At 36.4% G+C, this 14,521-nt stretch overlaps 1 protein-coding gene across 14 annotated transcripts in view; it reads left to right on the top strand.

Annotated features, from left to right (window-relative positions):
• The window catches only part of TNPO3 (transportin 3), a 106,662-nt gene that overhangs the window by 24,852 nt on the left and 67,289 nt on the right, over positions 1–14,521 (top strand). For 8 of the 14 annotated variants that reach the window (XR_004957408.1, XM_036247582.1, XM_036247577.1 and 5 more), the window contains exons 1-4: positions 6,783–7,014; positions 9,959–10,159; positions 11,088–11,161; positions 12,496–12,652. Coding sequence is in view for 13 of the 14 variants with exons in the window: in XM_036247582.1 (XP_036103475.1) it covers positions 6,883–7,014; positions 9,959–10,159; positions 11,088–11,161; positions 12,496–12,652 (564 nt within the window). In the remaining variant the exon portion in view is untranslated. Of the gene's footprint in view, positions 1–6,782; positions 7,015–9,958; positions 10,160–10,568; positions 10,831–11,087; positions 11,162–12,495; positions 12,653–14,521 lie in introns of those variants that run through there. The other 6 variants (XM_036247578.1, XM_036247587.1, XM_036247583.1 and 3 more) reach the window with 3 other exon arrangements.

The following is a 14,521-nucleotide window of genomic DNA, read 5'->3' as shown; positions in this document are numbered from 1 at the left end:
TGGAAGGGAGGAAGGAGGGGGAGGGAGAGAGAGAGAGAAAGAGAAACATAGATGTGAGAGACACATCGATTGGCTGCCACCCGCATACGCCCTGTCCGGGTCAGGGATTGAACCTGCAACCCAGGTACGGGCCCTTGACTGTTGTGCAGGCCGTCACTCTATAACCATTGATCCATACCGCCTAGGGCCAATATTCATTCTGGCTTATTTTACTTAATACAACATCAAGGTTTATTGATGTTGTAGCATATAGTGGTACTTCCTTACTTTTTAATGCTGAATAACTATTCATTATATGTATATACCACATTTTGTTTATCCATTCATCTGTTACTGAATATTTGAGTTATTTTCAACTTTAGGTTATTGTGAATAATGCTGTGATGATATTAGGTGTGCTAATATCTTTTCAGGATCCTGTTTTCATTTATTTTGAATATAGACCCAGAAGTAGAGTTGCTGGATCATATGATAATTCTATTTTTAATGTTTTGAAGAACCTCCATACTGTTTTTCATAGTGACTATACTATTTTACATTTCCACCAACAGTGCAGAGGGTTCCAATGTCTCCTCATCCTCACTAATACTTTTTAAAAAAATTATGGTGGCCATCATAACAGATGTGAAGTGATATCTAACTGTGGTTTTGATTTACATTTCCTTGATGATTAGTGATGTTGAGCATCTTTAGTTGACCATTTTAATATCATCTTTAGAGAAATGTCTTTTCAAATCCTTTGTCCATTTTAAAACTGGGTGATTTGGATTTTTGTTGCTGAATTGTAGGAGTTCATTATATATTCTGAATATTCACTCCTTATCAAATAGATGGTTTACAAATATTTTCTAACATTCTGTAGGTTGTTGTTAACTCTATTGATTGTTTCCTTTGCTACGTAGAAGTTTTAAAGTTTGATATAGTCCCACTGTCTATTGCTATAGTTTCCTATGCTTTTGGTGTCTGTCATATATACGAATTCATTATCAAATCTAATGTCAGGAGGTTCCCCCTGTTCTGTTTTCTTTTGGGAGTTATAGTTTCAGATCTTTAATTCATTTTGAGTTAGTTTTTGTATGTGGGTCCAACTTCTTTCTATTGCATATGACTATGCAGTTTTCCCAACACTATTTGTTGAAGAGACTCTCACCATTGTGTAGCTTTGGCACCCCTGTTGAGGATCATTTGACTGTATTTGTGAGGGTGTATCTCTAGGCTCTTGGTTTTGTCCCAGTGGTCTATATATCTATCTGTATGCTAGTACCATACTGTTTTGATTACTGTTGTTTTATAATATATTTTGAAATTGGGAATGTGAGTCCTCCAGATTTGTTCTTTTTTTCAAGATCATTTTGGCTATTTGGGGTTCCTTGAGATTCCTCATGGATTTTCTGTTTCTGCAAAAGAATGTCATTGGGATTTTGATAGGGATTACATTGAATCTGTATATCACTTTAAGTAATATTGACAACCATAGTAAATATTCTAGTCCTTGAACACAGGATCTTTCCATTTATTGGTGTCTTTAATTTCTTTCAGCAGTGTTTCGTTGTTTTCAGTGTAGTACTACAAGTCTTTTTGCCTCCTTGCTTTATTCCTGAATATTTTATTCTTTTTGATGCTATTAGAAATGCAGTTGTTTCCTTAATTTCCTTTTCAGATTGTTCATTGTTAGTGTATAAAAACAATTGGTTTGGAGTTGTTGATTTTGTATATTGCAACTTTGCTAAATTCATTTATTAGTTCTAACAGGTTTGGGGGGCATCTTTAGGGCTTTTTACATAAAACATGTCATATGTGAACAGACATCATTCACTGCTTCCTGTCCAATTTGAATGCCTTGTATTTCTTTTTCCTGCCTAATTGTTCTGGATAGAACAATACTGTGTTGAATAGAAGTGGCAAAATTGGATATCCAGTTTTGTCTTGTACTTGATTTTATAGTTTGAAAAGCTGTCAGTCCTTGACCATTGAGTATGATGTTTATTGTGGGTTTTCATATAAAGTCATGTGCCAAAGACAATATGGTCTGAGAAATTAGTCATTAGGTGATTTCGTTGTTGTGCTAACGTCATAGATTGCATTTACACAAACCTAGATGGTTTAGCCTACTACACCTAGGCTATATGGGATAGTCTATTGCTCCTAGGCTACAAATCTGTACAGCCTGTGACTGTACTGAAAACCGTAGGCAGTTGTAACACATGATGAGTATTTGTGTATCTACACATATCTAAACATATAAAAGATCACTGTTATACACCTGAAACTAATATAATATTGTATTACTTTAATAAAATAATAATAAAAATGAACATAGACCCCTGGCTGGTGTGGCTCAGTTGGTTGGGTGTTGTCCCATGTACCAAAAGGTTGTAGGTTTGATTCCCGGTGGTGGCACATGCCATAGTATTGATTCCTGGTAGGGGGTGTTCTGGAGGCAGCCAATTGATGTTTCTCTCCCTCTCCCTTCCTCTCTCTCTAAAACTCAATTTCAAATCTTAAAACAAACAAACAAACATAGAAAAGGTACAGTAAAAATATGGTATAAAAGATTTAAAAGATGGCCCTGGCCAGTTTGGCTCAGCGGTTAGAGCGTCGGCCTGCGGTCTGGAGAGACCCGGGTTCGGTTCCCGCTAAGGGCACGTACTTCGGTTGCAGTTTGTCCCCGGCCCTGGTTGGTCGTGCGGGTGGCAGCCACTCGATGTGTCCCTTCACATCGATATTTCTCACTCTCTCTCCCTTTCTCTCTCTCCCTCCCATTCTATCTGTACAAAAAATGGAAAAATATCCTCGGGCGAGGATATATAAAAAAAAAAAAAAAATTTTAAAAGATGGTACACCTATATAGGACACTTACTGTGAATGGAGCTTACAGGACTAAAAGTTGCCATGGGTGAGTCAGAGAGTGAATGGTGAGTGAATATGAAGGCCTAAGACATTACTGTACCCTACTGTGGACTTTATAAACACTATAGTTAGGCTACATTAAGTTTATAAAACAATATGGTATTAAATCAGGTACAAGAGAAAATGATACAGTTAAGAGATATGATAAACAGAAGATGTATGAGGCTCGTCCCTGCATAACACAGCATATTATTTTACAGCAAACATTTTTTTGTAAGTCGAAAGAATACACTCTAAACAGTAGTGTAGTAAATAACATAACCAGTAACATAGTTGTTTATTTTCATTATCAAGTATTATGTACTGTACATAATTGTATGTGCTATACTTTTTAAAAATGTTTTTTTTTTCCTCACCCGAGGACATTTTTCCATTTTTTTTTTTTGTTCAGATGGAGCGGGAGGGAGAGAGAGGAACAGAGAGAGAGAGAGAAACATCGATGTGAAGGGACACATTGAGTGGCTGCCACCCGCATGACCAACCAGGGCCGGGGACAAACTGCAACTGAGGTACGTGCCCTTAGCGGGAACCGAACCCGGGTCTCTCGGGACCGCAGGCCGACGCTCTAACCGCTGAGCCAAACCGGCCAGGGCTAAAAATGTTTTTATTGATTTTCTTTTTAGGGAGAGGGAGAGAGAGAGAGAAACATCGATGAGAGAGAAACATTGATTGGCTGCCTCCTGCATGCCCCCCACTGGAGATCGAGCCAGCAACCTGGGCATGTACCCTGACCGGGAATTGAACCTAAGACCTCTTGGTGCATGGGACCACACACAGCCAACTGAGCCACACCCTTGTGGGTTGTGCTATACTTTTATACAACTAGCAGTGCAGTAGGTTTGTTTACACTAGCATCATGATGCAATATACCACATTACAACAGCTACAATGTCACTAGGTGGTAAGAATTTTTGAGCTCTGTCATAATCTTATGGGACCACCATGTATATGCTGTCAACATTGAAATGTCATTATGCAGTCAGTGCATGACCATATGGTTTTTATTATGTTGGAATAATTTCCTTCTTTATTTTATTGAGCTTATCAAAGAGAAATTTTGTCACCCTGACTGGTTTGGCTCAGCAGTTAGAGCGTCAGCACGTGGACGTAAGAGTCGTAGGTTTGATTCTAGTCAAGGACCCCAGCCCTGTTTGGGGTTGTGTGGGAGGCAACCAATAGATGTGTCTCTCTCTCTACTTCCCTCCCTCCCTATCTGAAGATAAATGGAAAAATGTCCTAAAGTATCCTTGGGTGAGGATTTAAAAAAAAAAAAAAATTTTTGTCAAATGCCTTTTCTGTATCAGTTGAGATATTTATGTTTGTTTGTTTTCATTTTGTTAAGGTGTTGTATTAATTACATTGTTGAATTATCCTTGCATTTCATGAATAAATTCAACTTGGTCATGGTGTATAAATATAATACTGAATTTGGTTTGCTGTTATTTTGTTGAGGTTTTTTGCATCAGTATTCATAAGGGATACTGACTGGTCTATAGTTTTCTTATGGTATCTTTGGCTTTGATATCACAGTAATGCTGGCCTCGTAAAATAAATTAGGAAATGTTTCCTCCTCTTCAATTTTCTTGGAAGAGTTTGAGTAGGATTGGTATTATGTCTTCTTTAAATGCTTGGTAAAATTCACCAGTAAATCTGTCTGGTCCTGGGCTTTTCTTTGTTGGAAGGTTTTTGATTACTGATTTAATTTCTTTATTAGTTATAGTAGTATAGTCTATTCAGATTTTCTGTTTCTTCTTGATTCAGTCTTGGTATGTTTCTAAGAATTTGTGCATTTCATTTATATTATCTAATTTGTTGGTGTGTAGCTATTCGTAGTATTTCTTTTAATCCTTTTTATTTCTGTAAAATTAGTAGTAATATCCTCACTTTCATTCATTTCTGCCCAAGGCTCCTCAGCTGCTTAGCCTCTTGTCTCCCACTTTCAAATAGGCAAATGCCTTGAGAGGAAAAGTGGAGCTAAATATTGGGCTAAACTCTCTGTTCTTCTATTTCCTATATCTCTGGAATTTGTGATCTCATGTTCTAGCTGTCTTGGTAGTTTTGATGTCTTCAGAAAACTTTTTTATTTATATTTTGTACTTGTTTTAGACTGGAAAATTGGTGTAATGTCAGATAGTGTGTTATAACCAAAGTTGAAACACCCAATAAATGCTATTAGAGCCATAGCTTCAGGTTGTTTAGGGAGCATATAGGGTATAAAACTAATTCCTGTCTGTTAAAAAGCTTCACTATACTTTCTAAGCCCTGGCTGGATAGCTCAGTTGGTTAGAGCATCGTCCTGATACGCCACGGTTCTGGGTTCAGTCTCTGGTAAAGACACGTGCAAGAATCAACCAATGGCCTGGCCAGTTTGGCTCAGTGGTTGAGCATCGACCCATGCACCAAGAGGTTGCTGGTTCTATTCTCGGTTAGGGCACATGCCTAGGTTGTGGGCCAGATCCCCAGTGGGAGGCATGCAGGAGGTGGCCAATCAATGTTCTCTCTCATCAATGTTTCTCTCTGTCCCCCCTTCTCCCGCTCTCCCTTCCTTTCTCTCTAAAATCAATAAAGGGGGGGAAATTTTAAAGAAGAATCAACCAATGAATACATAAATAAGTGGAACAACAAATCAATGTTTGGCTCTCTCAAAAGAAAAGAACAAAACAAACTTCACTACGCTTTCTAAAAAAATAATGTAACTTAAATTTTTATATAAAGAATCTTATAAAATCTGTACCTGTATCTGTTTTTCAGTTGTATATTTTGGAGATCTTTTCATATTAGGAACACAGATCCATTTTTATTTTTCTTTATTTTTCAAATCCATCTTTATTTTTAAAGGCAATTCAAAAGGATATTTTAGGAAAATATTCACACATTAAAGATGCTTGGAAAATAAATCTTTGTATCTCTACCCCCAAGTTTATCAGTTCTCCAGAAGTAATTAGTATTTTTGTTTTGTTTTGACTTATGGTTCTGCCCTTCATTTTGAGATCTCCTTTTACAGAGATAGAAGTGTTTAAGTCAGAAATATATATGACCCAGCATGATACATTGGTATATTTTGCTAGTTTCTGCCATTCAGACTAAAGCACAACATAGTACTGCACAATCAGTGAACTTTTTCACAACGGTCTTGATCTGGTGGGTTGACAGATTTCACGTGGGAGAAAGACTTCATACTAACTAGTTCAGTTTAAAAGGCTTTCTTGTGTTTGTTTGTTTGTTTTGTTTTATTCTGTTTTTAAACAGATACAGAAAATCACATAAAACAAATGTGTAACTTTGTGAATTACTGTACACCGTGTCCTTACAGCCACACGAAGTCAAGAAATAAAGAACTCCACAGGCCACTCCAGAAATCTTCCTTGTGCCCTGTTTGACATAACTGCTTCCTCTCCCTAAAATTAACCGTGATCTTTTCATAGTAATCCCTTTTTTGTTTATCTTTATGGTTTTATCACCCAAGTGGGTATTCTTCCATAATGTACTTTGGTCTTGCTATTTGTTTTTACAATGTCTTTTGAGTGTCTTTTAATCTGCAGGTTCTTTCTCTCTGTGCAGATTATTTATTTGTTGAGGAATCTGGACTATTTGATGTGTTGAGTTTCATATGGTCTGGATTTTGTTGATTGTAGTTATGATGCAGTTCTACTCTCTTTTGTATTTCATGCAAATTGCCAGCTGGATCCAGAGGCTTGATGAGACACAGATTGATATGAACCTGTTGTCATTGTATCCTTTTCTTTCATCAGGATGCACATACAATCTGATTGTCTTTGTCTATTCTCATAATCTTCTACTGTGAAACATATTACCTCAAAACATACTGACTCAAGACAAAAACCATTTCATTGTGTCTCATAACTTTGTAGGTCATGAATTCAAGCAGGGCTCCATGAAGATAATTCTGCTCCATGAGGCATCCATTTGGTGGATGGGCTGGTCTGGAGGTTCTGAGATGGCTTTGTTTACATGCTTGACATTCTGATAGGAATGGCTGGAAGGTTGGACTTAGCTGGGCTCCTCTTGCTTTCCATGACTTTCCAGAGACTTCCTGGTCTCTTGACATTGTCTCTCCAGCAGAATAGTTTGAGTTCTTACATGGTAAGTGTCAAAGAATTTGTAGACATAGAGTAAAATCACCACAGTAACTAATAAATATTTTGGGGAGATACTTTGATATATCATATTTCTCTTTAAAGTTTAACCCACTAATTTTATCATTTGTACATGAATCTTGCCAGTAGCAATTATTACTTGTACTGTTCTAATGGCGGTTTTCTGTTTTTCTCATTCCTTCTACACTCATTAGCATTCTTCTATAAAAAAGGTGTCTTATATCCTATAAATAACTTCTTTTTTTTTTTTTTAATCCTCACCCGAGGACATTTTTCCATTTTTCACTCAGAGCGGGAAGGAGAGAGAGGAAAAGAGAGAAACATCGATGTGAAAGGGACACATCGAGTGGCCGCCACCCACACGACCCAACCAGGGCCAGGGACAAACTGCAGCCAAGGTACATGCCCTTAGCAGGAACCGAACCCGGGTCTCTGTGGACCGCAGGCTGATGCTCTAACCGCTGAGCCAAACCGGCCAGGGCTCCTATAAATAACTTCTTAATAGTTATTACTTATGCAGTTGTTCACATCAGTGTGGACATGGATATTTGTTTTAATTTTGAGTTAATCTATCATAATTAATTTTGTTACTCCAGATTTTCTAGCTGTGACCATTGAGAGCACTTTCAGGTTTACTCTTATGTCCTTTGGACTTCATGCTAGTTTTAAAATGATTTCCTGCCCTGCTTTTCTTGTAGGGATGTTATTCTGTTCATTATTTTCTCCCCCTAGTTCCCATATATGACATTTGCCTTCATTTGCTTTTTTTTTTTTTTATAATATTTAAAATTCTCCCTCAAAGACATGCTTTTATTGATTTGAGAGAGAGAGAGAGAGAGAGAGAGAGAGAGAGAGAGATTGGTTGCCTCCTGTATGCACTCTGATGCACTCTGACCAGGAATTGAACCAGTGACCTTTCATTGTGTGAGACCACACTCCAACCAACTGAGTTACACTGACCAGGGCAATTTTTTATTTTTAATTAAGATTTTTGTTGTTAATCCTCACCCAAGGATATTTTTCCATTGATTTTTTTGGATGTAGTGGAGGGGAGGGATGAGAGTGGGGCAAGAGGGAGAAAGAGAAAGAGAGAGAAAGAAACATCCATGTGAGAGAGACACATTGATCAGGTGCCTCCCACATAACCCCAACTGGGGCCTGAAATTGAACCTGCAACCCAGCTATGTGCCCTTGACTGGAAATCGAACCCACAACCCTTAAGAACTTTTAGAAGGCAGTATTTACAAATATGATGATTTATTTCTAAGATTTCCTGGCTTTGTTACTTTCTCCTTTTTTCCCTTTGTCTCTGTTGTACTTGTGTATAATTTTGATTCTGTTCTTACTACTTTGGAGCTGTGTCCTAGCTCTTCAGTTTTTAACAGTTTTTAGAAGGCTAGACTTCCATCTCCTTAGCCCTCACATAGGCCTCTTCCACTCACCTTTTCTACTCACCAAAACCTCTTCCATTTTTTCAAACATAGCCCTCAGATTGGCTCCCTGTGCTTTCTAGTGAATACCTGTTGGCTCTTGTTGTTTGTGTGCTCTTAGATCCATTAGCTACCCTGTTGTTTCCTTCAACTTCTGCTTTTACTGAAGTTGAAACTATACAAGTCTTATAGATGTTCGAACCAGTTATAATTTGGGGTTCTTGGAGAAAATTAGATAGCACCTAGTTTTGTTGTAAATGTCCACAGTGCTTTGCTTTTCTTGCATAATTGCTCTGTTTTTATGAGGGCATTTATGGAGACTCAATAGCTTCATATAATCTTTTAGGTATTAATTTTTAAAATATAGTTTTAAGCAAAATATATTTTGATGGCAAGTTAAAGTAACAGATGTGGTTGGGTTACTGGCTGCATAATGAATCACTAAAAACTATGTGACTGGAAGCTTTTTTGCAACATACTGAGCTACAAATTTCAAAAAAAGTAATAAAACATATTTTATCTAGAAAGAAGTTAATGTTTTATGCTTATTCCATCAACTTATTGATTTAATGCTAAGCTTTATTTCAACAAGCCTGTGGTGAATTTCATGGCCTCTATTTTTAGTTTATTTGGAAACTTGTACAGGCCATTTCTTCCACCTTTTTCTCTTCCTTGACTTCCTGTTTATCTTTGGGAAGATCTTGAAGAATCACTGTGTATTATTCGTGAAGTGCTCTATCTTCATAAAAAATTGACTAGGTAAATTGTATAATTTCTTCACATTTGCCTCTATTTCTGAATTGAGATGGAAAATATTTTTCAGTCCCATTATTGCCAGTCCATTTTAGCCTTCTTCCATAAAGAGGCAGTTTGGTGTAGCGTTGCTTTAGAATCTATCAGTTATTAGTTGCCTATTGTGTACTGGGTGATTTTATTCTCAATTATCTTTCAAAATAGGACTCCCTTTTATAACTATTATTAGCTGTTACAGACCAAATTCTATGCTTTGTTCTATTTATTATTTCTATAGATACATTTACTTTCTTCAATGAAAATGATTTAATAGTATGTATAGCAGTTTGCCAAATACACACACACACACACAAAATAATTGAAAGTGGAAAAGAGAAGAAACAGCCAACCTATAGATTATGGTCAGAAAGTTATACAGTGACGTTTTAGTAGAAACTTTTGGGACTTTTTTTTTCATACTCTCCTCCCTAAACAATTAATGATTCTAACAACAGATTTGGATTTATTGATTCAGTTGATTAACTCTCATGCCTTCCTACAATAAGTCAAAAGATTTTAGGTAATATTTTTGTTGAATGGGCCTATAAATACAGAATTTGAACTATTGACTGCATTGGTGGATAATTTAGCTTGTCAGATTTTTCTTTTGTTATACTGTGGTCTGAATGTTTATATGTATTGAGGTTGTATGATATTAAATTATTTAGAAAAATAGTCCTTAAGACATTTTGTTTGATCTTCTTTCAGGTTCATGCATGGGAGATTTCAGACCAATTGTTACAGATTCGACAAGATGTAGAATCATGCTATTTTGCTGCGCAGACCATGAAAATGAAGATTCAGACCTCATTTTATGAGCTCCCCACAGACTCTCATGCCTCTTTACGGGACTCATTACTAACCCATATCCAGAACTTGAAAGACTTGTCACCTGTCATTGTAACACAGGTAAATCCTACACTTCTCATTAGGGAAATTTGTTAAGACCATTTGGATATCAAATAATTTTGATTGACATTGCTAGGCCACATGAAGTAATGTTAACAACTTTATTGTACACTAATTACTATTTTCTTATAAATGGATAGAAAGTGAACATTTAAATCTTTTGTATTAATCTCAGAGTTCATTTTATTTTAACTTAAATATTAGAACTGGGGGAGGTGAGTATAGATTTTCACAGGCAGCCACATGTGCCCCCTACCTTGTTAAAATTACAGATGATAAAAACCCTATATTATTCTGGGCCAGAGTTCTACATAATTGCCTTTAAAAAGAAATCTTTTTTGGACCGATTGGTTGATAAAAGTGTTATGAACGAAATGGTGAAGTAGAGAATTTGGCCTTTCCCCCTTAGACAGGAAAATGACGTTAGGAAGAAAAACTGGAAGCTTCAGTGAATACATACTCACATGTGTTCTCTGCCTGGCATAGAAGTGCCCTTGAAGAGGAAGGAGGCTTTTGCATAAGGCTTCAAGATGAGAAATGGAAAGAGAAGGGAAATGGCAATCCATTACTTGAGGAGTGAGTCAATGGGCTGACTTTGTCAGTAGCTTTGGCCTTTTGACAAAGTATAATTTATCTGTCCGTGAAGTTCTATGGTATTGCCCAAAAAAAAAGTAAGTATTGATATATTCCTAGGAAAATCTATACTCTGTTTTTCTTCTTTTTTTCTTTTTGTTTTGTTCTTCATTTTTAAAGGTTACCTTTTAAATCCCAGTAATTTGTAGCTAGCCTAGAAGAATTTATATGTTATAGATAGTTGTGGGGTTGGGGGGGTGTCAGTCTTGTCCTTATTTGGAAGAAATTTAGTTTCTTTTCAATTAATATTGATGGTAACATCTGTACTATTTATTTAATTTTTCTTTTTATTCAGCTGGCTTTAGCAATAGCAGACCTTGCCCTACAGATGCCTTCCTGGAAGGGATGTGTACAAACATTGGTGGAAAAGTAAGTAACTTATATTGACTGTATGCTAGCATTTGGGATTACTATAAACCTACACAGATAAATTTGTTAGCAATAGCTAGACATTTGCACTATTTCCCTAAACTCTTAACATATGCTACAGAAATGTCATGTGGAACATAAAGACCCTCATAATGTACATGCACACACATCACTTGAATTAACTTCAGCAAAGTCTTTTATTGCCTCGTGGATCGCTCCCACTGATATATCAGTAATTCTATAAAAATATTTCAGAATGTTTAATATTAAACTGAAATTGTTATGAGTGTACATTCTTACTAATTGGGGTATGTTTCATGTCTATCAAAGGGACAATTATTGCCCGGCCAGTGTGGCTCAGTGGACTGAGTGTGGTTCCGTGGACTGAAGGTCCCTGTTCAATTCCTGGTCAGGGCACGTGCCCAGGTTTTGAGGCTTGATCCCCAGTGGGGGGGGGAGGGAGAGGCAGCCGATCGATGTTTCTCTCCCACATTGATGTTTTTCTCCCTTTCTCTCTAGAAAAGGTGGCGGAGGGCAATATTATTTTTAGACACATGGAAACTGCTACTTTGAATAAAGCATTTCCTCATGGTCTTGGCAAGATAATCTTAATGTTTGTTTGCATTTTGGCATTTGGTTAGGAAATATTTTTGAACAAGGTGGATGTCCTTTTTACCTTCAATCATAGTGTGCCATTAAAGACTTTATATGGATAGTTTATTTTTGTTTTATTTCAAAATAAAAAGTAAACACTTTCCTTTCTCCTTATTCCTGTATTTCATGGTAACCATTATTAATGATTGGCTATATCGCTCTCTAGACTGTCCTTTAAGCATTTTATAGTAAATAAGTGTATAATATTTTAGTGTACATATACCTATGTATATATTTGTTCACTCATATGTAAAAGATGTTTCATTTACTTTTTTCACTTAATACATAGTGGACATAACAATTTTCCTAGGTATCTCATTGTAATGGCTATGTATGTTCCATTGTATAATTTAGAACCTTTTTTATCATGCTTAATTATGAAGGACCTTTATATTTTCCCAGTATTTTTGCTGTTATAAAAAAGTACTGTAGTGCACATCTTTGTATGTACCTGTGAGATTTTTCAGAGAAATAAATTTCTAGAAGTGGAATTGTTGGGGCAAAGATTATGCAAGTTGAAATTTTGATTTTCAGATACCCATAAAAAAATTTTATCTATTTTTTCCTCTTTAATAGTAGTGATAATGCTGCTTTTTATCATAGGTTATTCTGATGGCTGTTGTTACCTTATGTAATTGTGTTTTTTCTAAGTAATTTATGTCTTTCCTTTTACTTTCTAGATATAGCAATGATGTAACTTCTCTGCCTTTTCTGCTGGAGATCCTTACAGTGTTACCTGAAGAAGTACATAGTCGTTCCTTACGAATCGGAGCTAACCGGCGCACAGAAATTATAGAAGATTTGGCCTTCTATTCTAGTACAGTGGTATCTCTGTTGGTGAGTAGATTTGCAATACTAAGTTGCTGCCTACGGGCAAAAACCATGGTGGTTATTTTGTAATTCAGTTTCATTACAATAAAACCTCGATATAATGGACTAATTTGGGTGAGAGTGTGTCCATTAAAGCTGAAAGTCCATTCTTGAATAAAGTATGAATGCACATGTTAAAAAATTGACAAATTAGTTTACCCGTTTTTACTTATGTAGTTTATTTACTTGTGTGATTAAAATTAAGTATGTATGAAAAGTTCAATTTCACAGAAAAGTTTTCTATATGTATTATTGAAATTTTGAATGGATCTATTAAATGTGTGCATTCTCCCGGCCGGTGTGGCTCAGTGGTTGAGCGTTGACCCATACACTAAGAGGTCGCCGGCTCAATTCCTGGTCAGAGCACATGCCCAGGTTGTGGGCCCAATTTCCAGTGGGGGTCATGTAGGATGTTTCTCTCTCTCTCCCCCTCTCCCTTCCACTCTCTCTAAAATCAATAAAGGGAAAAAAATAATGTGGGCATTCACCTGTCACCTTGTGTAAATAAATGCACACGGCTGGGACATGGCTTAGCACTTGTGGGAAAATCCGCTGGCAGGCAGGCAGGCAGGCAGAAAGTCATGACACAAAATAACAGAACCAATTACTGCGAGCCATCCCTTGTGATCATCTGCTACTCATTCGCCGAACATTGTTTACCAGTGGTGATGCTCAGATTTAAACATGTAGGCTATAGTTGTAGATATGTAATATTTATGTGGCGAAATTATTCCAGTTTTTTTTTTCCCAACATGTGGTCTATTTGCTAATATTTATTAAAAATAACAGTGAATTAATAACCAAAAAACCTGTTAATTTAATTATAAGCAAATCTTGGTTAAAAGCATTTTAAAATTAGCAAGGTTTTAATTTTCTTCTTAACAAGAATTTTCACATATGAAAAACAGACCAGAAATTTTGTGCGTTAAATTGAGGTCTGCACAGGGATGTCCACTTTCGCCACTCTTATTTAACATTGTACTGGAAGTCTTAGTCACAGCAATCAGACATGAAGAAAAAATAAAAGGGATCCAAATTGGAAAGGAGGAAGTGAAACTGTCATTATTTGCAGATGACATGATATTGTACATAGAAAACCCTAAAGACTCCATCAAAAATCTATTAGACTTAATAAATGAATTTGGCAAAGTGGCAGGATACAAAATTAATGTCAAGAAATCGACGGCATTCTTGTACATCAATGATGAACTCACAGAAAGAGAAACTGAAAAAACAATCCCATTTACCATCGCTCCAAAAAAATTACGATACCTAGGAATAAACTTAACCAAAGAAGTAAAGGACCTATTTGCAGAAAACTACAGGTCATTGAAAAAAGAAATAGAGGAAGATATAAAAAAGTGGAAGCACATACCCTGTTCATGGATTGGAAGAATTAACATAATTAAAATGTCCATACTACCCAAAGCAATCTATAGATTTAATGCAATCCCCATCAAAATACCAACGACATATTTCATAGAACTAGAACAAATACTTCAAAAGTTCATATGGAACCAAAAAAGACCCCGAATAGCCACAGCAATCCTGAAAAAGAAGAACAAAGTAGGTGGGATCACAATACCAGATATCAGGTTATACTACAAAGCGACCGTAACCAAAACAGCCTGGTACTGGCACAAGAACAGGCATATAGACCAGTGGAACAGAACTGAAAACCCAGAAATGGACCCAAGGCAATACGCTCAATTAATATTTGACAAAGGTGGCAAAAGCATACAGTGGAGTAAAGACAGCCTCTTTAATAAATGGTGTTGGGAAAATTGGACAGCTACATGCAAAAAAATGAAACTAGACCATCAACTTACACCATAC

The sequence above is a fragment of the Molossus molossus genome, unplaced genomic scaffold (genome assembly GCF_014108415.1).
Source record: "Molossus molossus isolate mMolMol1 unplaced genomic scaffold, mMolMol1.p scaffold_m16_p_7, whole genome shotgun sequence".
NCBI classification, from domain to species: domain Eukaryota; kingdom Metazoa; phylum Chordata; class Mammalia; order Chiroptera; family Molossidae; genus Molossus; species Molossus molossus.
The sequence above is the reverse complement of the archived record's forward strand: the minus strand, read 5'-3'. Positions and strand labels throughout refer to the sequence as shown.